Source organism: Crocuta crocuta, unplaced genomic scaffold (assembly GCF_008692635.1).
Source record: "Crocuta crocuta isolate KB4526 unplaced genomic scaffold, BGI_CrCroc_1.0 scaffold189, whole genome shotgun sequence".
Classification (NCBI taxonomy): Eukaryota; Metazoa; Chordata; class Mammalia; order Carnivora; family Hyaenidae; genus Crocuta; species Crocuta crocuta.
The window spans coordinates 3,162,694-3,187,042 of NW_027551564.1; the positions used below are offsets into that span (position 1 = coordinate 3,162,694).

The window sequence follows — 24,349 nt, forward strand, 5'->3', positions numbered from 1 at the left end:
TAATTCGTTTCAAATTAAAACGAAAGCAGTGGCAATACCAGTTTTTTATCAGAGTCAAAATGCATTTTGAGAATTTTAGCTATATGTGACTTTCTGACTACAAAACTATTCTGATGCATAACTAATCTGTGTTTCTACAGAATTTTGAGTATAAAATTTAAAAACATATTGATCTCTGTTTAGCATACATACGTGTTCAGTATTTGTGTCTATCTGATGGATATGCACTTCTTTATCAGGATGAAATAGATTGTCTACAGAAAGAGGTAGAAGAACTTAAGAGTAAAAATCGCAGCTTGGAGTCACAAATCAAAACTATTCTGGATCCTTTAACCTTGATGCAAAGCAGCCAAACTGAAGACAAGCATCCAGTTGCAGATAATCCAAGTAAAATTGACCCAGAAACTGTAGCAGAGTGGAAGAAAAAACTTAGAACAGCAAATGAAATCTATGAAAAAGTGAAAGATGATGTGGATAAGTTAAAGGAAGTAAGTTGTGGTTTTTAAAATTCTATTATAGTTCTTAAAACTCTGTATTATCAGTACCTTCAAAAGTATAAATAGCCATATTATCTTGACTCATTAGAAGATTTGTGGGAAAAGGACAAAAATCTCTGGATGAGCATTTATAAGCAATAGGAAAAGTTTTTTCTCCTTAAATGTCACGAGCTGCCAAGAAGTATCAGGCGGTTCCATTTGTGACTATAATTGGAGTCTCTGTAGTGCTTCTGTATGAGTTTGCATCTTCTTGTAGAAGAGTGACATCGGTTTAAGGGAATTATTTCTATTTCCTCTCTTCGTGGTTTGGATTATTATTTTTTTTAAGCTTATGTCAGTGACTGGCCTGTATGCATAAAAACAAACATTACCCATTTCCCTACCTATAAAAAGAAAGGTTTGGACTATATGTTTTCTAGTACTACCATTCTGATTTTTAGGATTGTAAGTAGTTAGACTTAATGACTAATTCCAGGGAAGCTGCAAGTAGCTGCAGAAGGGTATTCAAGCTTATGATGTGGGTCCATTTTTTTTTTTTTTTTCAGTTATTCTTCCATTCATCCAGCAAGATAAAGCATGGGTGAAAAACCTCTAGGAAAGGAGATGAGATCCATGCCATTAGTACAAGAGGTTATAATCGAGTGTTGTAGAATTTTGTTGGCCAAAGGGACCAGCCTTTGGCTTTGATGTCCAGTTTATCCACAGTGGAGTTTTGTTGTGCTGGATGGAGATGGTTTTGCGGTATCCGTGTCTACAACCACCCATTTAACCTATCTGCATTTCCTTAAAATATTGTTACTGTGCTGAATTACTGAATCCTGCCTCCGTGAAATCATTAATGAGCTCCATATGCAATTTTTAAAAAGTACCGTCACCTACTGACCCTCAGATCCTAAGTGAAGTTAAGTAACATTGAAGTCTGCAACTTAGTGTAAATACTGAACCATCTTCACATCTCCCTGTATAAAATAAATGTTGTTTGGGCTCAACAAAGGCCAAAATGAGAGAAAGAAGAGAACTTAGTGCTTTTAGAGAAAAAATAAACTACAGATATAATAGACCTGATTGTTTTAAATTTAGGGAAGTGTGTAGTTTCTTTGGATATTGAATGCCAACATTAGCCTGTTGGTTTGTGTAAGAAGAGGATATGTAAAGGGAAGACAGCTGGAAAGTTACAGTATTTATCAATCTGCTGTGTCCCTTTTAACTTCCCTTCATCTTCTTGAGCTATAATTAGGTTCTACATGGTCTCCTTTATAGTTATTTAACTTCATTTAAATTTTCATTTCAATAAATGCTTCTTTGAAGATAAGATCTGTATGAAAACATTACTCTAGGCTCATAACAGTGGTGTAGGGAGTATATATTTAAAAAAGTACATAAAACACAGTTTTTCTTTGTTCTTTTAAAGATCACATGTTAAAATCAATACCCAAAGCTACATTGAGACCCAGAATTATTTGAGTTATTTAATAAGCCCATTTTGGATGCCTAGTGGTGGTATTAGAGAGTACTAGGCAATAAACTGGGACACAAATGAATTAAAAAGTATGGAAGCAAAATTTGGATGTGAGGTACAAAATAACAACATACTATAAGTGAAATAGAGGAGTAAAATTTGGATGTGAAGCACAAAATAATAATATACTATAAATCAAATATAGGAGTACAGAAGATTCAGTCCACTTAGAATGAGTAACATGGACTTTTTTCTGAGCTTTCCAGGACTAGGTGAGTTTTGAAACCATTATGAGGCCGGTATCATTACCCGGTCAGTGTTGCGAATGTAAAATACTTAGCCAAAGTCCTCATTACTCTTTTGGTGCAACAAATAAGCAGAACTTTGCCCTTTGTAATCTTCACTCACCTAAAGCTCCTGAACTTGAAAATACTTGATAGTTGATGAACCAGCCAGCCCATAATGAGAATATTAGCCACAAGACTGGGGGAAGACCTTGAAATGTAGCAATACAGTAAGAACGAATGAGGAAAAGAAATCAAATGAATTTCTAATTTGAGCTTATCATCATCAAAAAGCATTCACTAAGTGTCTCCTTATTTATAGTGCTATGCTTGAGAGCTTAATTCTCTATGTATGAGGAAGTGAATGACTTTCCTAATATCTGGGGGGGGGGGGGGGGGNCAGTAATAGTGTTTATCAGTCACTTAAAGAATTAATTCTCAACAGTTCTGGTTGGTTTTCAACAATGAAGAAAAGCAGCTGCTCAGAGTCCAGAAGGAACCTCAGGGAGTCTAAGTAAAAGATCTAGGCTTTGTACTCAAAAGAATGTTTCTTGCCCTTCTTGTCTCATCATCCTCCTGGGGCATTTGTATGTGGATGGACAAGTAATATAGTCAGAAGTTCTAGAATTTAGTCAAAAGCATGGGTCAAATTTTTGAAATCTGGCTTAAGCCTTTTTGTTGACAGTAGTTTTTATGACCTATTTACCTAAAATGTTTTAAATGTTAGTGTTCTAGTCAAACAAAGATTTTCTCTTGCCAAGTTAGATTACTTTTTAGGCTAGGGAGTGTTATTCTTCTTTGGAATAGAAAAATGCTATAACTGAGGAATTTAAATAGCTTTTAAGAAGACTCTAAAACTGAGGCACACTAGTTTTTTGGCTGTCTAGAATCAGTATTCAATCTCTGAATTTTCTAGCAATTAATGTTTTGTCAGACAATTTTTAGGTATCAGATAATTTAAAAAAAAGAAAATAATAGTGGGATTTTTTTAATCAAAAGAAAATCCATAGAATTTATTAGAAAATACTGACCCAGTTTTGAGAGTCCCAGAAGTTGAGGGCATTTGGGAAAGCCTTTAGAAGAAAGTAAGCAAGTGGTTTAATTATATTAGATTTGTTATGACTAAAAAGCTATTTTTAAATGGCAACCAAAAATCAATCTCATAGCTCATAATTCATGAGAATTAACTCTTAACATTAGTTTTGCAAATAATTGCATAGGGTATAATGTTACCACGCTTTCAGTTATGTGAAAAGGAGAAAAAAAACATACTTGCCATTAGTATAGTCCCTTAATGACTCTAAGCTAACTAACATAGTTCTGTTTATTTCCCTGGATAGGAGAATTGCAGAGTGCTTGGGGAATATGGATTAAAAATGCTTGGTTGTGTTCACAGATTCACAAGTCATTCCCAGTGGTGATTTTAAGTTTCTGAAAGCCATGTTCTAGTATTCAATTTTCTGGTATCACTCTAAAAAATACAGATGGTTCATGACATAATTTTTACAAGGCACATGTCTTAGCTCATGCTTAATTATTTTTAACTCTTTTTTTAAAGGCAAATAAAAAATTGAAATTGGAAAATGGTGGCCTGGTGAGGGAGAATTTACGACTGAAGGCTGAAGTTGATAACAGATCACCCCAGAAGTAAGTATTTTGCTCAGAGCAGTGTTTCAGATTATATCAGTGTTTTAGGTGCTATTATTGTGCTTTCATTTGACTCTTTTCATTGAAACATGTAGGTTTGAATAGGAAGTCTTGCCTCTAAAAATCAACTTTATACTTACATTATTGGTGAAATCTTTGTGTCAATTAAGGCTAATTTTGGAGAAAGGATTTCATTCTTACCTGATTAGTGAGAAGATTGTTTTATATGACGTAAGACAGGAGAACTTTCACTTGGTTTTACATATAACTGTTTAATAGTAAGTACTAACAGAGAGTAGGGGGATTAACATAATACCATTTAGAGGATCTCTGAAGTAATCCTGTTAGTAGTTAACATGTGTATAATGCTTCCTCTTTGCCAGGTACAACAACCTGTGGTATATCCTATTAGTGCTCTCCATTTACAGATGAGAAAACAGAGGCTTAGAGAGATGAAATCAGTTTATCTAAATCTGCACAGCTAGAGCTAGTAAGTGGTGGAAATAGGATTTGAACCCAGGTAGTCCAGCCCCAGAGTACATGCTCTATTACATTACACTGAGAACCATTATATTAACCATTATACTGAAAAGCCTGTCTGAAATAGAATTTAAGGCATTATTTGTTGAATTTTAGACTAATTTTAATTATAAAATTAAGTAAATCTAGTCTTTCTTTATGATGGGATAGCACTCATTCTATTCCAAGTAAGAGAGTACAGGTATTATTTAAAATTATAAGATACAATTGAGAGTTGAGAGTTAAAGATGGAGAAAAGATGGAAGATAGCACTTGAAGTTTTTCTTCTTCAGGGGAGAAAAAAAAAAAGACAGGTAAGCAGAGAATATGGCCCTCCATCCTTCCCTGAGGGGTGGCGTATCAGAACTCCACACTTTTCTCTTATAACCACTAGACTTCATTTCTTCCTAGTGGAGAAAGGCAAGGCAGACATAAGCAGTGGAAATTTATCCTACTAGAAGTTGCTCTCTGCTTATCATATGAAAAGGAGAAAACATTGCCTTTAGTCAAACCAAGTGTGGTATCAGAAAATGGTAGAAGTAAACCATGATTCCTCAAAGCAGAGATAACTAACCAATAGAGAAAGAAGCATAGCTTTTACTTTTAAATAGTTCCTTTCCCCGTGCATTCCAACCTCATTTTTCTTTCACTTCAGATAATGTTCTACTTTGACAAATTAGTGAAATAAGCTTAGGAAATGTTGCTGTTATGTGGTGGCTTGAATCTCTGCTCCTCTCATTTATTGGCACCTTGCCTTGCCAGTCATAGTAATGCTTGTCCATTAGCTGCATTTCCCACAGCATGCTGAATGGAACGAAAGCTCTTTGGTTTGTAGCTTTTATTTCTTGAAACGTTGCCTACCAGATTTCAGCTTTAATGCCAGCCACCAGTATGTGTTTTTAAATATCCATGGCTCCGACCTGATAAACAACGGAAGAATCTCACCTGACGAAACCTGGCCTCTGTCTACGCTAACAAGCAGCCACACTTCTGAATCCCATGTAACTTCAGGATTTGCTATCTCTAACATCCATTCCTTCCCTTCAGGGGAAGGGAATGGTTTCACTTAAAAAACGATTTGAACTGACCCCTATTCTGGATCAATTTGCAATGCATTGAGGTATTAAATGCATTGCATTTGATTTATAGCCTTGTTTACTCTGCATCACCAAACCCTAGTGGGATTCAGAGAGAAGCTGACCACAGCTGAAAATACCCAGATCTGGTTCACCTGAGGAGGGCTCCTATTTGTATTGAAAAAATATGAAATTTCAAGAGTTTAAAACTAAATGCAAGCAAATAAAACCATCTGTTCCATTTTGTTCCCTTGATTAGAAGTGCTTTGACCAATTATTTTCCTTTGGTCTACTTGGTTAAGTGTCAAGGTATGCTTTTTAAACACATAGCTTTAGTTTCTGATGTACCCTTCAAGTTGCACAGACATATTCTACAAATCATGCAGAAGAGAGAGATTTAAAATTTAGATGCTAGAGAGGAAAAAATTTAGGAAAGTGTATTTGTCAATTTGGGCAGTCATAGCAAAATATTATAGATGGGGTGGCTTAAACATTGAATATTTTCTCACAATTCTGGAGGCCAGAAGCCCCAGGTCAGGGCTCAGCAGTTTTCATTTCTGGCAGGAGCTCTCTTCTTAACTTGCAGACAACCACCTTCTGTGTCTTCACATATTTGAAAAAGAGAGAGTTTTGGTGTCTCTTCCTCTTCTTATAGGGACACCAAGTCTGATAAGGTGTCCTTAGTCTGATAACGACTGATAAACACATCTTATCTGCCTAAGGCCTCATCCTTATGATCTCCTTTAGCCTTAATTACCTCCTAAAGACTCTAGCCCTAATATATAATCACATTGAGGGTTAAGGCTTCAGTATGTGAATTTATTTGGCTGTGGGTAGAGAATACAGTTCAATCCATAGCAGAAGATACTTCTTTTTAAGACAAATCATGTTGTTGCCCCAAAATTAGACTGACATCTGGTATGAATAAGGGGCACTTAAACATTTACATTGTTCTCAAGTAGATAGTGCTGTATACAAGTGATGTATTTTATAATACTTTAAAGTGCTATAGCCTTTTAAAATAAAAATCTGGGTTATTGTTTATCTCCTGTGTTACTGGTTTTCTGCTCTGTCTGTTACCATCCATTATATCCAGTCTTAACATGTACCTGGGTATTTTTCCTTTCTCTGCTTTAACCTAAAAGCCTTTTTGAGCAATGTGGCAGATACTCTACTAAGCATGATCTTCTAGGTTTCAATAATACCCATTATGTTACTTGTCAAAAATTCATTGTCCTAATATCTAAACTGGTGGTCCAGAAAAATGTGATCTTTTTCTTTGACTTTATATAGCCACTTCCTAAATTTTTCTTCTCTTCCAAAATAGTTTATTCACTTGTGGAAAACCATTTGTTTGCCCTTTCAGCTTTCTTTAACATGTACTTCTAAGAGAATCAGATTGATGTTCAGAAATCCGGAGATGGTGATGTGTCCTTTGGTTTACAAGGCTGATAATCTGAAGAAAACTTGCTCTCCCAGACAACTCACAAGTACTGAGTGTTTATTGACTTAACACTGTACAGGGTGCTTTAACTATACAAAATAAATACTTTTCCTGACCCCTAAACTAGGTTAGGTTCCCTTGTTGTAATTTCTCTTAATACTTCGTGCTTTCCATTTGTAGCACATATCAAAATTGCTAATAATGTTTTATATAACTTGTTTCATGACTTTCTTTTGTTTGAGCTAGGCTGTAGATGTGTTTACTATTGTAGCCACTGCATTTTATAGAGTTCTTACTTATATTGTGCTCCTGATACATACTTGTTGAGTAAATGGATGAAAAACATAACTCTATGAGGAAACAGATGAATCCAGAATGTGGTACATTCAGTAGGAAAAACGGTTAGGTTTCTTCATTAAATCATTGGTAATATGGGGTGTGCCTGGGTGTCCCAGTTGGTTAAGCGTCCTACTTTGTCTTAGGTCATGATATCATGATTTATAAGTTTTAGACCTGCATGGGGGCTCTCTGCTGTGAACATGGAGTCTTCAGATCCTCTGTCCCTCTCTCTCTGTGCCCCTCCCCCACTCACACACATGCATGTTCTCTCTCTCTCTCTCTCTCAAAAATAAATTGGAAAGAAAAAACCATTGGCAAAATGGGAAGGGGAAGTGTGCCTTATAGTAAAAGAGAACTAAGAGACATAATGATCAGATGCAGTATATGGATATCTTGTTTGGATATTGATTAATAAAAAAAACATGTCAAAAGACAGTTTTGAGACAATTGAGTAAATTTGAGTATGAACTAGATATTCAGTAATACCAAGGGGTTGCTGTTAATTTTGTTTAGGTATTGTGGTTACTTAAGAAAATGTCCATATTTTCTTTTAGAAAAGTGTATTAGGGGTGCCTTTGGCTCAGTGGGTTAAGTGTCCTACTCTTGATCTCAGCACAGGTCTTGAACTTAGGGTCATGACTTCAAGCCTCATGTTGGGCTTCATACTGGGCATGGAGCCTACTTAAATTAAAAAAAGAGAAGAAGAAGAAAAGTGTACTAAAATATGGACTACAGAATATTTTAATAGAATAAAAAAGGGATGTATAGATAAGGGCAGTGAGGCAAAATCTTGATAATTGTTGAACGTAGCTGATGAGTATATGGGGATTGGTTATACTATTTCTCTACTTCTGTGAATGCCTGAACACTGTTATAATATAAAAACATAAAACCAGTGAAACATGGTCCCTGCCTCTAAGAAGCTCATAATCTAATGAAGGCAAGAAGCAAAAATATGTGAAACAATTAAATACTAAATATACTAAACCAAATAGCAAAGATAGCAAGACGAGTTCAGAAAATGACAAGGGTGTTGCAGTGGTAAGTCTTTATCAGAGACGCAAGACTTGAGCCTAGCTTTGAAGGACAGAGAGTTCCATGAGGAGAAAGACATTCTGAGCCAGAGGAAACAGCTTGAGCTGTTAGGAATATCAAGTAGTCCCTTTAGCTCCAGTCCCTTGTCTCCAGTAGTAGCTGCAGTTATGCTCGAGAAACATGGTGGCTTCCTTCTCAGACTTTGCAGAGCAGAAGTCCTCTATGTAATTTGCACATCTCTTCATTGTGACTGTCATCACCCCACTTCAGTAGCTGGGTAGCATGACTCTACCACATCCATCACTCTCTGCTTTAAACGGAAAGGCATGTTCTCGGTCCCCTACTTAGTGGGGAACACGAAGAGTGTCACACCTCTGTGTGGTAAGAAACAACAAGAATAAGAAGCTGAAGGGGCGCCTGGGTGGCTTAGTCGGTTAAGCGTCCGACTTTCCCTCAGGTCACGATCTCGCGGTTCGNGCTGAAGGGAAGACTTTAGTGTTACATTTCTCATATTCCTAAATTCCCATGGCTTCAATTACTATCCCTAAACTGTGCCCAGAAATGTAGATAGAGTTGTCCTGATAAAGTTAGGAGTTCCTTAGTGATTTTTTTTTTTGTTTTGGCTTGAAGAGATATGAAGAATTGACTTGTAAAGCATTTGAAAGTTTCATGCCCTCTCTCTTGAGATCTCTCTGTTGAGTTGTGCCCTTTTTCCTCCCTCTAGGCACAGTAAGCAGAGATTGTGGCCACTAGTATGAGGCTTTAGCGGAGTACCAGTTCCTGCCCTCATCTACTAACTTACTTTAAAACTCCATAGGTTATTAATATAAAACTTGGTTATAATTGGATTAATGGCTTTCCTTTCTATAAATATGTATTCAGGAATGTTATGTGTTCTTGTCATTGTGTCTTTAGTGAGATCTATGGATTTGATAATGTTTCCCTGCATGCAGCTCTTTTACTGCATAGCAACCCCAAGACTTGTCATTATGGACCAATCTTCCCCCATGCCCCTGCTCCTTGTGAGGGAAGATAAAGGCTCCAGACACTCTCTGGATAGTGAGCAGTATTCCCTGTTATTAGTGTAAGAAAAAATCTACTCTGAAAAGGAAAGAAGAGATTTCATAGATTATGACCTGGGCTTCCTTCCCATTTTGCTGTATTTGTGTTCCTTGAGCTATCTCATTTACACCCGTGGCTTTAATAATCATCTACCTGTATATCAGAGATTATAAAATAAAATCTAATAAATCTTTGTTTGGCCTCATCTTTTTTCCTCAGCTGTACATTTGTATTCCCATCAGTCTATTTGATACCTTCACCCAAGATCCTATACCTTAAATTCACCACAAAGCAGCTTATGTTTAAATAAATGCTTAGCTCTGGAGACAGACTACCTGGCTTCAGATTTACCTATTTCCACTCTGCCCCTCTTTCCCCTACCCAATTCATTTTCACCATACTTGAAATTGTCTTTTTATAAAACATAAATCAAATTAGATAAGTCTCCTACCTAAAATTGTCCATTTTTTTCCTGAAGTACAGTCAGTTTCTTCACAGACTACTCCTTGTTTGCCTGTTCCGCTTCATCTCATGCTCATTCCCCGAGCTCATCCTGCTCCAGACATTCTGGAGGCAAAATCCAGAATCTTTTTGTGTTTCTGAAACATGGTGGACTTTTTCTCCCTGCTTAGAATGTTCTGCTTCCAGGTCTTTATATGGCTGACTCATTCTGTCATCAGATTTGGAGACCTTTTCCTGAGTATTCATTCTAAAGCAGCATTTTGCTTTCATACCTTCTGCTTCCTTACCCTGTCTTACTGTGATACCATAGTAATAGAGTCACGGCTTGGTGAAGCAGGATAGCGTGTGTTTGTGAGCACGGGCTCCAGAACCAGACTTCCTAGTATGAACTCTGGTTTTGTGTTTACTAGCTCTGTGATCTGGGGGAAGATAGGTAACCTTTTTGTAGTTCCATTTTTGTCTTCTGTGAATTGAGGCCAGTAGTAGTACTGATCTTACAGTTTATAGGAAGGGTTAAATGAATTAAAACTTGAAATGCCCTTGTAACAGAGCCCACAGCTAATGCTGAACCGAGGTTATAGTATTTTTGTCTTCCTAGGTCTTATCAGTCTGAAATTATCTTGTTTGTTTACTTGCTTGATCTGTTTGTTGTCTGTCTCCTCCATTCCAAACTCTAAGCTCTGCAGGAGTAAGGATCTTGCTGCCTACTTCCTTCACTTGCAAAACGTCAGCACCTGAAAGGCACCTGGTAAATATATGCTGAATAATTAAATGAATAGATAAATAACGTTCAATAAATTACTTAATCCCTTGGAGCCGTCATTTTCTTTATGTAAAATGTGGGTGATGTGTTATTGAGAGGATTAACAAATAATTTTATGGCCTTGGAACAATATGTAGCACAAAGAACTAATAGAGGTATATATGTAAATAAATGTATCGGTTCTCCATTCTACTCAAAAGATTGTTTATCCTCTTACTTTGTTCCCATCCTCCTTAATGGCTTTACTACTCATCTGGTAGCCTAAGATAAAAACTTCAGTTCTCTGTTTCTCTACCCTTTCTCCTCATCCTACACCCAATTGTTCAGTATATTCTTTCTGTCCTACCTCTTGGATGTCTCTTTAATCCATCTTCTCATTCCTCCTAGTTTAGATCCACATGATTTCTTGCTTAGCCTATTTTTAACAACCTTCCAACTGATTGCTCTTCTTTTCCACTCTCCACTCTCAAGTGTCTGCCTTATTGTTGCCAGAATTCTAGAATATAAATTTGATCATCTCACTCCTTTGCTTAATAACCTTTGATGATTCCCCATTGTCCTCAAATTTCTAAGTAAGTATGTGAGGCTCTTTACAATATGACTTGAGCTTTGGCCTTTTTCTGACCTCTCCAACCTTTGTCCATGTTGAATTTCACACTGGGCCCAGATTCACCATGTTGTGACATAGCCTTACACCTTTGCTCATGCCTTTTCCTTTACTTTCCCTGATCCTTCCCATTAGTCTCTCCTTTTTTATTCTGCCTGGTTAATCCCTCTCCACTTGTCACTCTATCTGTGAAGTCCTCCATGATTCCCTAAGATAGTGAAAGTACTTTCCTCTTATTTCCATTGTTCTTATATTACTAAGGATCACATGGTATACTGACCAGTTCCATGACTGTCATGCTCAGTTAATCTACCACATTGCTTCCTAAAGCAACATTTTAAAAAATGCATGCATGTATGTATCTGTACAAAATACATGTGTGTGAAGATGTGTCTGGGTGTGTGTGTGTGTGTGTGTGTGTGTGTGTGTGTGTGTGTATGTGTTCTTTCTCTGGAGCCTGGCAGATGGAAAGAGTCCTTATACTCTAATATTCCATCTGCAACTTGGAGGGAGCTAACCGGGGAGTTAAGATTTTGAGCTTTCTTGAAGCTTAAAGTACAAAGAGTTTATGAGGACTGGAAATCCAAGATTCTTGACATTTTCTCCAAATGAGAAGAACAGAGGGATTTCCTGAAGTTCTCCAAAGTTGTACTAGAGATTGGGAGGAGGAAAGGGGAAAGGAGAAGGCCATGTTGCTGGGCTCCTGGACAAGATTTCATGTCTGAGTTTCCTTACTTGAACTGAGCATATCCTGCCCTTATCTGTCTCCATGCTGACTCTGAGCTGTGACTCCTTTTTGGTTGACAGTTCTGCTTTTCCTAAACTGTGTCTCAAGACGTGCCAGTACCACTCAGACTTCTGCCTTTTGGCTTCCTCAGCAACACTTCTGTTGGCCTTGGCTATTGTCCCTTCTTGACCTGTTCTGGCCTTTTTTGCTTCTCATGATTCTGCTCTGACAAACGCCATGATTCATGGTATTTGACCCCAGCCTGATCTGATGACTGATTCTGCTATGCCCTTTGGTTTTCCCGGAAGGGGAGCTTGTAGACTGTCAGGGGAGCCTGATGATACCCTGGGGCCAGACTGTGACAGCCAGGTGTGCTCAGGCCCCTCAGCCGCCTGAGGGGCCCTTCTCTGGGTATTCAGCTAATTGGGGATGGACAGTTCCTGCAGTTTTCTGTCAACTTGTCTTTATTGTATTGATAAGATATTTTAGGAGCCTGCAGTGCATACTAATGACTGAGCAATAAGGTTGTCAGGAAGATACTGAACTGCTTGAGAACAAGGAGAATGTCTTCTACTCCTTTTGTTTTCCTTTCTCGTAGCCCCTCAGCTACTTTAGTCCTCAGTAACTGTCATCAGAGTGAGTAATAATTACAGGGTGGCTGGATCACAGTTTTTTATTTTGTTTTAGATTGTTCCTCCTGGTGAGAGGATGATTTAACTGTTTAACTGTAGTGAAAAATATAAAGGTAGATACTAGTCCAAAGATTTTTAATTATGCTTTTTTCATATAACAATAGTTGTTCTCTTATGCTGTTGAGATTTTGCTGTTGTTAAGGTTATTATATTTTAGGAAAAAATACAAGTCCTTTATTCCTTTTAGAACTGTAAAAAGATAGGAAAGAGCATGTCATAGGTGGTTTCCTTTCACGAAAGATTGGGGTCCCCATTGATGTCCCGTAAACTTAAAGTCTGATCTTTTCTTTGGGGGCAGAAAATTGGAGCATTTCTGTGTGGAATTGAAATGCAATGTATTTGTTAAATAAAATGGAATTTGCTCCACAGTGAAAAGAGTAGTTCAGCCAGCATAGGCAGTTAAATATATATGGGTCAGCCTTCCTAAAGACTACGAAAGGGACTCTGTTCCTCTTCAGTTTACATCTGCAGCCCAACACGAGGCTTGTGTGTGTTAAGAATTTCTAGGTATCTCAGCAAGAATTTTCAGCATCACAATTTTTAACTACAAATGCATGATTAGTTTAATAAACACACACAAAACTTCCTTTAAAATCGTGTTCATAATATGAGCTGTTATTTCAAAACTCTGCTCTCCACTTGAAAGCTTACAAAGCAGACTGTACCTTCATCTGTAAACAGTACTTTGGGGAAGTGAAGGGAGGAAGGATGGATGGCTGCACAGGCCTTATTTCTTTTATCTGGTTCCACTTGCCATGTCGCCTCTTTAAGGGGGAAATTGTGACTTTTTATTCTTGCAAATGTTAAAGCACTTTCTATTCTTTGCTAAAACTAAGATGCAACATAATACAGCTTGTACTGTTTTTTCGGGGTTTTTTTGCGCCTCAATATTAGACCCCAAGACAAGTCCCTATGTGATGTTTGGGCCCTGAAAATTTGCATTTAAAAATTTGCTCATTTCATTTAAGTAGCATTGTTTCCTTACAGGTGAAGATGCCTGCTACTTATGCATGAGGTAGACAAGATGATCTTGTGTACTTTCTGTAGTTAGCACAATTAAAGATGGGGCTTTGAAATTCGTGGTTCGGGTTCAGACTTAGTCTTCATATCTCTGGTTAAAATAGCCACCCTCTTTTGGGAACCTGGGTAGCTCAGTCAGTTAAGTGTCCGACTCTTGGTTTCACCTCAGATCATGATCTCAAGGTTCGTAAAATTGAGCCCCGTGTCAGGCTCAGACAGCCCTGCTGTCAGCACAGAGCCTGTTTGGGATTCTCTGTCTCTGTCTCTCTCTTTGTCTCTCAAATAAACTTAAAAAAAAAAATAGCCACCCTCTTTGGGTTGGCATTTGCCAGGGTGATCTGTCTGTGCTATAGTTTCCTGCAAGGCCACTTAAATAATGATCTTTGGAAGTTGCAAAATATTCTTGAACTTGTGTCTGGAACACAGTAGGTGTTTGATAAATATTTATAAATTTTGTGCATACATATCTGCATGACTTCCCTTATCTTTCCGTATTTCCTCACCATGTTTATTGGCAAATGCATGTATTAATAAATATTACAACAATGTTAGTTCCTTATCTGTAAGTACAAACTGTATGCTCAGCAAACCTAGCTTGTATTTTACATTACTTTATAGTATAAATAGGTGCTTATATTACTTAAGAAGGAGTGTCATGTTCAAATACTTAATATGATTTCAGACATGGTGTTTGAACTCAGACTTGAGTTCAAATCCTATCCTTGAACAAGAGATGGTCTTTTTAAGCTTCTCATTTCTCATCTTTAAAATCAAAATAACATCAGTTTTCATAAGGTTGACCTGAAAATTCAAGTAAAAAGATAGGGGCTCCTGGGTGGCTCAGTTGGTTAAGTGTCAGACTCTTGATTTTGGTTCAGATCATGATCTTAAAATTCATGAGCTCGAGCCCCACATCAGGCTCTGCACTGACAGCAGGGAACCTGTTTGGGATTCATTCTCTCTCTCTCTTTCTCTCTCTCTCTCTCCCCACCCTCCCCCTCATTTCAGTTCCAATATCTCACATAGAAGAAGCCCTGACCTCCTCATACCAGGTTATCTTTCTATAGGAAAGGCTATTTTCCCACTGTGAACTTCACCTTTGCAGCACTTCCTCTCCCCTAAATAGTCACCAGAGAGCTCTNCCCTCTCTTTCTTTCTCAAAATAAATAAATAAACAAAAAACAGTCATATATAACAAACATATAGCAATGTGCTTAATGTAAGTAAACATTTAATAAATGGTGCCTGCTACTGTTATTTTTGTCCCCATCATTGTCAGTAATCATCAGGCTACTGTTAAAGACTTACTAATTATACTTACTCTTGGTAAATTCCATCACAAAGTTCACTTCATTTATTTATTTATTTTAATGGTGGGCTGTTTCTGTATTTGATGATAGTTCAGAAAACAGAAATGTTGTCTTGAGTCTTCAGGGGGGGAAGAATTTCTTCCTGTTCTCTCAGTCTGCCTCATATTTGTAATATATTTTTGTGAGACCAACTTGTGTGCCTAGGATTGGCCATAGACTGTACTTTTATGATTAATAAATTCTCTAAGAATATAGCGTTTTCATAACAGAGTACTTAATTTTAAAAAGCAAAAACTCTTGAAGAAATACTGGGAAGTCATACAGCTCAGCAGCAGATAAAAATGCATAAGCCACTTTCCGTAGCTTCCCTAGTAGTTTATCGTATTTTTTTAAAAAAATTTTTAATGTTTATTTTTAAGAGAGAGAGAGAGAGAGACAGAGCACGAGTGGGGGAGAGGCAGAGAGAGAGGGAGACAGAGAATCTGAAGCAGGCTCCAGGCTCTGAGCTGTCAGCACAGAGCCCAGTGTGGGGCTCGAACCCACAAACCCTGAGATCATGACCTGAGCCGAAGTCAGACCCTTAACCAACTAAGCCACCCAGATGCCCCTTCTCTAGAAGTTTAAAGACAGAATGCTCCCTGCCATCTTCCTGACACATACACAAGAGTGAAATAGCTATGGGTGAGAGAGAAAGGCCCCTACCACCAAATACAGTTTTGAGCTTCCTACAGTCCTGGTCCTCTCTGCCCTCTTTCCTTAAAATATGCCCCTTTAACCTCCCCTCCCCCCCCACACACATAGCACAAGGCAGAACCCAGTACTTGAACCTCTTCCTTTTCTTCCTGCTCCTGTCAAAACTTATGTTCCCAAAGAGCTCATATTACAAACTACTCATTTAAGTTATGTGTAGTCAGAAAGGAGTTTGCAAACTTATGGAATCTCTGACAGGTGAATTTTGCTTTAGAAGAAAATACTTAGGAAGATGAATAATGGGATGTTCTTCCCTTCAAAACCCCACCTTTCCTCTATGATTAAAATAAGATATTTTTGTAGTATCTCTAAACTCAAAGTAAGAAGATAAGCAATTGGCAGTTTTAGAGACCGGAAACTCTACAATAAAATTCCCTCTATGAATGGGTTATTCTTTTTTAGGGTAAGTAAAGTGGTAGTTATTTAAAAAAAATTTCAAGACTCATAAGTTTACTTGATTTTCTTACATATCAACTATTGCTTTAGTATAGGTAATTTTCACTCTGCACAGTGGTGTATGACCATAAAAAGGCCATCCGGGGTTAAAAGCATGAAAAGCAATCTTAGTAATCAGTGGGAAAAGCCAAGTTGCCTTATAAACTTAAATAATTTTTGTCAAAACATCAAATCTCTTACTAATAGTTATAAATGTATATGGAAATAAATAGTAAAACTAATTAGTATACTAACATTTACGTAGTACAATTTAAAACATTAGAAACATTGCGAATTAAAGTATTTGTAAAAACCCTGTGGTTAGAATAATCTGAATAGTGCTTGTCTTATCATAACTTATGATATGAAGCTAGCATCTTTTCTGATGCCTTGACGAATTGGCATACTCCTCAGTTTGCATCAGCTTCCAACATTTTATCCTTAATGCTTTCCAATGTCGTGAACTACCTCCATATTGCTTTAATGTGAAGCGTTTTTACCAGCCTGTCACTTCCTCTAGACATCTTTATTCTTTTCATCACAACTACTTCTCTCATTTATGTCAGTAAGTTTGCCACTCACAGATTCCTCTGGCATTGCTAGGTCTCTCGAATAGTGACAGTTTCAACATTTCGGTGGTCAGTTCTTCAGTAACTGCATTTACATATGGTTCCAGTTTTACTTCTAGCATTGATCACTTTACATTTCTTTGGTCCACCTTCATTTCTGTTGGCCAGTTCTGTCTTTGGTTATGCATCCTTGTAAAATGCATGTGACAGCACTACGTGCTTTTACCGTCTGTGTGTGAACTGAATAACAGATGCAGAGTGACCAATCACTTTCAGACTTTGAAAGAAGTGACCTGATAGGTCACTGATGGCACTTCTGTTATTTATGTAGTGTTTTGTGAACCGAAAAGCGAGTAGTGAAGTTTTTATTTTATACAATTTCAAGCAGTTCGTCACAGTTAATATAATATGATCAGTGTGAACCACGTTGTTAAGTGACTGGGGTTACTTAGCTGAACTGTGGCAACTGAAATTTACGCATAGAAGAGCCATGTACATCAAGGATATCTACACTGGAAAACTGTCCCATAGGCCAGATTATAAAAGCTGATCCAGATCCAAAGATTGCTTTCACTTTGTTTTACAATTACTACCCCAGCAAGCAAATAAGGAAAAGATACAAAATCAAAGATATGTGGGAGGCAGGTGGATTCACTTCCTTGGTGTCCCCTGTGTCCTGAAGATATTTCTGAAGTTTAGTGGTCTCAGCAACCCACCGGTTGCTGCATTTATGCCTTTTGTTGGGGATGCCATTGAGAACTAGGGAGGCAAAGTTATTTGGCCAAGTTTTCACAACTAGTTAATGGCAGCATAGCACTGGAGGTTAGGTCTTCTTGGTACCACATTTGCTTTCTTCAGATCCCCTTTAAGCACATCTTATTACTCCTATGTGATGGGCTATGAGAAAATGTGGACTGAGGAACTTTTCATTGTTAAAGACGCTCTACTCTATAATACCTCAAAGGTCACACCAATAGGACTTTCATCTCTCTTACCGCTAGTAGGGACAGGAACAATCTTGCACCTCTGTAACTTTTTAGACAAGGAGCCCTAATACAGAATATATATACCAGTTGAAAAATCCTTTAAGCTTCTCCTAGATTCTAGCAGAAGAACATACTTCTGGTATATCAGTTGCAGTTCCCAAACAGCTTTACGAGGTTTTCTCTGACATAATGAAGCCTTTGGCCATCACTGCTACTTTGAAAATCAAAGCCTTTTGGTCTCTAATGGAATGTTTATAAAAATACTCCATTTTGAAATTTGCTCAGGAAAAGGAAGTATGGTAAATGATGTTAGAATTCCCTCCGGCTTGCCTTGGCATTGATTCATTTAATGTTATGTACTCTGGAAATATCTGGAATTAGTGTGAATCAGAGTATTAAAACCCAAAGTTAAATAAGCCCTTATCATCATTGTCTTCTTTTATGGAAGTATTGCATCAGATATGTAGTCCTAATTGTTATTTCTATATGACTTAATTAATCTCTCTTTGCTGAATTTAATATAGATATATCTGTGGTAACTGAAAAATTCCTAATACCTATGTCAGAAGTCTCATGTTTCCATTCTTTTGCTAAGGTTGAAGTGTAAGGTTTGTTGTTGTTGTTGTTTTACTTTTTTTGTAAGGAGCAGTATAAGATGGCAAACCTGTGGTAAAAAAACAAAACAAAAACCCCCCACAAAATTATACAATTTGCTATTGTTCTCTTTGGTGTTTCTTTGGTGTCAGTGAAAAAAGAGAAAGAAGAAGAGTCAAATGTATGAAACATTCAACTTAGTAATATAGCAGTTCATAATACATGTGATAGAGGCCCAAGGACCTTGGGCCTGTCCTATCCTACGGTGTTGGCTAGGTCTTGCTGTGTCAGGCGTTGATGCATCCTAAAGTGAGAAAATAACATTTATGCGAGAAGTATTTAATGAAGACTACTGTATACCAGGAATCGTTCTAGGGAGCTAGCAATAAATAGAAGATGGCCCTGCTTTCCTGGGGCTTCTACTTGAACGGGAGAGAGGCAGAAACAAATTACATTGATTGATTAATTAATTGATCAGTCCCATGGCTTTCACTATACATTTCTGTTAGTTTGCCCACCAGCACAGGCCTCTTATTAGCATGGTAAAAAGGTCTGATCACTCAAAGTATTATAGACTTATAAAGTATTGAAATGGAACTTTGGGGAATTGAGGGCGGTGACCTTTTAGAAAACTGCCAGCTCCATCAGTGACTTCTGCTTGCTTGTCCCTGTCATATGCGCTCCATTGCTGGCCTTTGTTGTTAGTTCTCCTGGCACTTCGGCTTTCTCTCTGAAGTGACACAGAGTACATGCTTAGGGCTGTCATTTTAACTTCAACTCAGGACCATTTATTAACTTCTTTTCAAAACATAATTTAAAAATAAACATAGGGGCAAATGTAGCGCCTTAAAGTGACATTATGTTTGAAATTCCAGGCTAAAACCTAGCATAAAAACTGTAAATATCTTGGGAAACATTTCTTACTTGTCACTTGTCTTTCCTTATGTAAGCCTCTTGGGTTCCCAAAGACATCCTTTGGTAATAGCTGACTTACTGTCTAGTAACATTATTTGATTTTAAATCATTCCATTTGTTTTCATTTGAGTTTACCTTTATTGTAAAAATTACACTTAAGAAAAAAAATTTTGGTAAGCTAATTTAAGCCTGTCACTTTTGTTGTTTGCATTAAATAAACATTATACACAATTTTCCATTTAAAAATATGTGGGTTATTTGATTATGCCACAGTAGTTACAATCAAGAACTCACATTTTTGCTGATGTCCTTAAGATCTCCATCCACTCTTTAAAATTCTCTCACAGAACTACAGCTCTTTCAAATACAACATTTACAAACCAAACATTTGTCTGTAACAAAGAAAAAGTACTATCATTAATTTAACCAAATACTCATAGTAGTAACCTTTGTCTTTAAAATAGGGAGGCTTGTATTTGGTTTTTGTTATTGTATTTGGTTTTGTTTTTGTTATACCTGTGGTTTTTGCTTTGTTTTTTAGAGGTTGAAGGGAGTGTGCTCTTTCTGGGAGTTTAGTTAATTGCAACGTGTAGATCAATGTTCAGTACTTTCTTTGAAGGCCCTTTCTAACTCTGAGATTTTATGAATCTATATTTACCTTTGCCCCGCTTTTTACCTTTAGTGACCAGAGCAGGGATTGTGTTGGAGTGAACTGGAGAGAGAATTGGGCTGAAGGAGGAGGTGTTGGGCATTGAGTGACAGTCATAGAACATGTAGTGGTTGACTCTAAAAGGTAGTTACTGTGGATTTCTTCTCTTTTATGGTTTTTATTAATACCTAGTACATTTTCTTAATTGTAATTGCTTTTATATAATTAAGGGGAAAGTGAAGAAAATGTTAAACCTATAGACAAGAATAATTTTTAGAAATTACCCTCTTGGAGCACCTGGCTGTCTCAGTTGGTTAAGTGTCTGACTGTTGATTTTGGCTCAGGTCATAATCTCGCGGTTCGTGGGTTCAAGCCCCTGCATAGGGGCTCTGCGCTGACAGCCTGGAGCCTGCTTGGGATTCTCTCTCTTCCTCTCTCTCTGCCCCTCCCTAGCTTGCGTACACACAGATGCACTCTCCGTCACTCTCTCAAAATAAATAAACTTTAAAGAAAAAAAGCTACCTTCTCAATTACTTCCTCCAGACAAACCCTGAATTCTTCAAGATGGGTCAGCATTTAAGTCATCAAAAAGATGATTAAAAAGAAATTTTTTTAAAGAACTTTTGTGGAGAGAAGTATTTTTCACAGGGTTGGAATGTAAGTCTTATGTTTATTGGCTTATAAGAAGCAGTTTTTTTGAAAGATGGAATTTTCTTTGGTGTTCAGATGGAATTTAAGGCAGACATTTTATATCCATTGGAGCTAGGACAGTCTTCTTAATCTCTGTATCCCCCACTCTGGGTAATACCGTCAGCCCATACTAGGTGTTCAAAAGTGTTTTCTGAGCTGAATTCAGTACCCATTCTTAAGGAAGTAATGAAAACAAGATAATCCTGAGTAAAAGAAGTGAATTTTTGATGTGTTCTTTTTCAGTTACTCTCCAAAATGTTCCTTTTCAGGAAATGTAAAAATGTTTTTATGCGTAATATATTGGAACCACAAGCACTGACTTTGTATTTCAAAGTTGGAAGAAATGAGATTGATGTCCCACACAGTTGTAAAATGACAAAAATGAGTAGAACTGAAATGAATTAAAGCCTAGTGTTCAGAAAGGCCAAGTAAAAGCTTCAGATCAAGGGTGGCTATAATTGAAAGGGTCCAAATAAGTATTTAAAACCACCCCTGCTGAGACTGCTAAGATTTCTGAATTTCAAATTGGCATTTTATGTTTGACAAGGTGACATTGTATAAGAAATGTATTGTAAAACACTGCTGTACGATAGGAAAATGATTGAATGTAAATATTTCAAGATGTGGACCACTGTTCAAATGTTATCATAAATCTTTGCCATTGTTTTAGGGGATAACCCTGCATGCATATATGAGCTGAATTGATAGAGCTAGCTCTTGGAAGGGAAGTCAGAAGTGAGTTCCTGCCTCTCTGCCACTGTGGATCTTATCTGACCACAAAAGTATCCTACGAGATCTTTGCCAGTATTATCCTATGCAAATTATTACATAAAGTGGAAAAACTCTTTTTTGAAGATACTACATCTGTCTGGTATTGCTTTTGACCTATTTATCGACTGGTCTGAAAGGTCACTGGTATGTGAGATTAGAATGGGCCAACACAGTTTGTACCCGTAACTTTGAAAAAGAAAGAAAAAAGCTTGAACTGTAAAGTTAACTATCCTTCCATTCCTTGCAGGTTTGGAAGGTTTACAGTAGCTGCTCTTCAGTCCAAAGTAGAACAGCATGAACGTGAAACCAATCGCCTCAAGAAAGCCCTGGAACGAAGTGATAAGTATATAGAGGAACTAGAATCTCAAATTGCACAGCTAACAAATTCAAGTGAAGAGAAGGAAGCTATGAATTCCATTTGCCAGAGAGCACTTTCTACAGATGGCAAGGGGAGCAGAGGCGACGAGGAGGATATCGCATCAAACAGTCCAGGTGATGGTGCCAGAAAGCAGCTTGGCTCCTCCACCTCAAGTTCTCACCTGCCAAAGCCTTCTGGCAGTTCTGCCAGGCAGGAAAGCACCAGCAAAACAGAATCAAATTGTTCTACGAACAAAGACCTATATCAGAAACAGGTGGAAATAATGTTAGATGTGACAGATACAAGTATGGATACTTACTTGGAAAGAGAATGGGGTAATAAGCCAAGCGATTGCATACCCTACAAAGATGAAGAACTTTATGATCTTCCAGCTCCTTGTACTCCTTTGTCCCTTAGTTGCCTTCAGCTCAGTACTCCAGAAAACAGAGAGAGCTCTGTGGTCAAAGCTGTAGGTTCCAAAAAGCACTCAAACCATCTCAGAAAATTGGTGTTTGATGACTTTTGTGATTCTCCGAATGTTTGTACTAAAGACTCATCAGAAGATGATAGAAGTGAAAACGAAAAGAAATCAGAATGTTTTACTTCCTCAAAGACAGGGTTTTGGGACTGTTGTTCCACAAGCTATGCCCAAAGCTTGGATTTTGAAAGCTCGGAGGAAAATACAATAGCAAATTCTGTTGGAGAGATTTCTTTAAAATTAAGTGAGAAATCAGGCTCTTGCTTATCCAAGAGGTTGAATTCTATTCGCTGTTTTGAAATGAATCGGACGAGAACATCCAGCGAAGCATCAATGGACGCAGCTTACCTTGACAAAATATCTGAGTTGGATTCAATGATGTCAGAGTCAGACAACAGCAAGAGCCCTTGTAATAATGGTTTTAAGTCAGTAGATTTGGACGGATTATCAAAGTCCTCTCAAGGCAGTGAATTTCTTGAGGAACCAGATAAGGTGGATGAAAGAACTAAGCCAAACCTTTCCAAAGGTTCTCTAACTGCTGATCAGTTAGAAAATGGAAATGAGTGGAAACCCACTTCTTTTTTTCTCCTCTCTCCATCTGACCAAGAAATGAATGAAGATTTTTCACTCCATACCAGTTCTAACCCCGGAACTAATGAACTCAAACCCCCGAGCTGTTTGTTTCAGACTGAGTTTTCCCAGGGTGTTTTGTTAAGCAGTTCACACCGGCTATTTGAAGATCAAAGGTTTGGATCTTCTTTGTTTAAGATGACCTCAGAGATGCACGGTCTTCATAACCACCTTCAGTCTCCTTGGTCTACTTCTTTTGTGCCTGAAAAGAGGAATAAAAATAGCAATCAGTCAACGAAAAGAAAAATCCAGAGCAGTCTTTCCAATGCCAGCCCATCAAAAGCAACTAAAAGTTGACTCATTAGAAAGGTGTCACTTATGTTTTCATCCTGAGAGGAATATAAGTTTTTAAAGTTACTTTTTCCCCTCATAAAAGTTCTGTACAACTTTGAATTGATAATCTGTAGTCAAGTGTCAAGTCAGAATGGTGAATTAGCCTGTACTCACAATACTTTTATTTTAAAGGATTTATCCTTTTTCATTTTCATTTGGGGATCTCTTTAATCAGTAAAGATAGGGAGAGGGTTTCTTTTAATGAATATTGTACGTATCTGGTTTGGGTGTAGTTTGGTTTCTTGAGTCTTGATTTAGCTGTTAGATTCAGTGGCCTGTAAATGAGCCTCAGTTGTCTTCAGAACGTGGATTTCTTAAATAAAACTTTTCATATTGTCTACACACTGCTTATAAGACACTTGAGTTTCTTTAAAGCTTTCCTTGGGTGGAAGTTATTTTACCTGCCCCTTTTTATTTATGTTTAGTGATGGCCCAACTTTTAGGCAAGGCCGTGGTGGAGAAATAGTACTCTAACATTAGTCCAATATTCATTTGCTTTTTTTTTTTTTTAGGCTTTTTATATGTATGTTTGCAATTTTAACATTGTATTTTGTCCAGTTTTTGTGAAAATGTTTTGCTAGTATGAAAGAATACATTTTATATATGAAAATATTTGTTTTATATCAGGTAGCTCTCATCTGCTCATCTTTTTATGTGTGTCGAAAATCAGAAATTGAGCCTACTTTGGAAAGAAGGCTTAGAACGGTTGGTTTTGGAGGGTCCTAAACATCGTGGCTTTATTGTTCCAGATACACAGGTGCAGAATTGCCCTTTGCCAAGTTCTTGATCCACTTATCCCCGGGGAAGCTTTTTTTGGAGTGATGAAGTTCTTGTTTGCATGTTACTATTCTTTGTGGAAACTCTGTATGCATGGTAGCATTCTTGCTTGCACTGGTTTCCTTACTTAAGAAAAAGAAGTTTTAGTTGGCTAATAGAATATCTGTTATGTAGGATAAAAAAATTTTTTCGTGAAGAATGTTAAGGAGATAAGAATAGGTGAACTAAGCACAATTTTTAATTTGGGCTCTGAAAAAGTATATTCTAAAGGTATGCCTATATAGGCCTTTAAAAATGGTTTGTATGCTAATGACTTGTTTATCTAATGTGCACTGAACATTTTACATTAATACTGTACTGTTTTACATTAATACTGCATGCTTTTCTATGTGAATTGAATAAAGGATGTCATAAGCACTGTAATCCTTGATGGTGTCTTAGATATTGAATTAGCCTCTACAGACCAGTAAA

The 24,349-nt window shown here is 37.3% G+C and overlaps 1 protein-coding gene across 2 annotated transcripts in view; it reads left to right on the top strand.

Annotated features, from left to right (window-relative positions):
• OBI1 (ORC ubiquitin ligase 1) overlaps positions 1–24,301 on the top strand; it is a 40,355-nt gene extending 16,054 nt beyond the window's left edge. For both annotated transcript variants that reach the window (XM_077750064.1, XM_077750065.1), the window contains 3 exons: positions 240–488; positions 3,799–3,887; positions 21,550–24,301. In XM_077750064.1, coding sequence (XP_077606190.1) covers positions 240–488; positions 3,799–3,887; positions 21,550–23,065 — 1,854 coding nt within the window. In that variant the 3' untranslated portion in view covers positions 23,066–24,301. The remainder of the gene's footprint in view (positions 1–239; positions 489–3,798; positions 3,888–21,549) is intronic.
• The last annotated feature ends 48 nt before the right edge of the window (positions 24,302–24,349 follow it).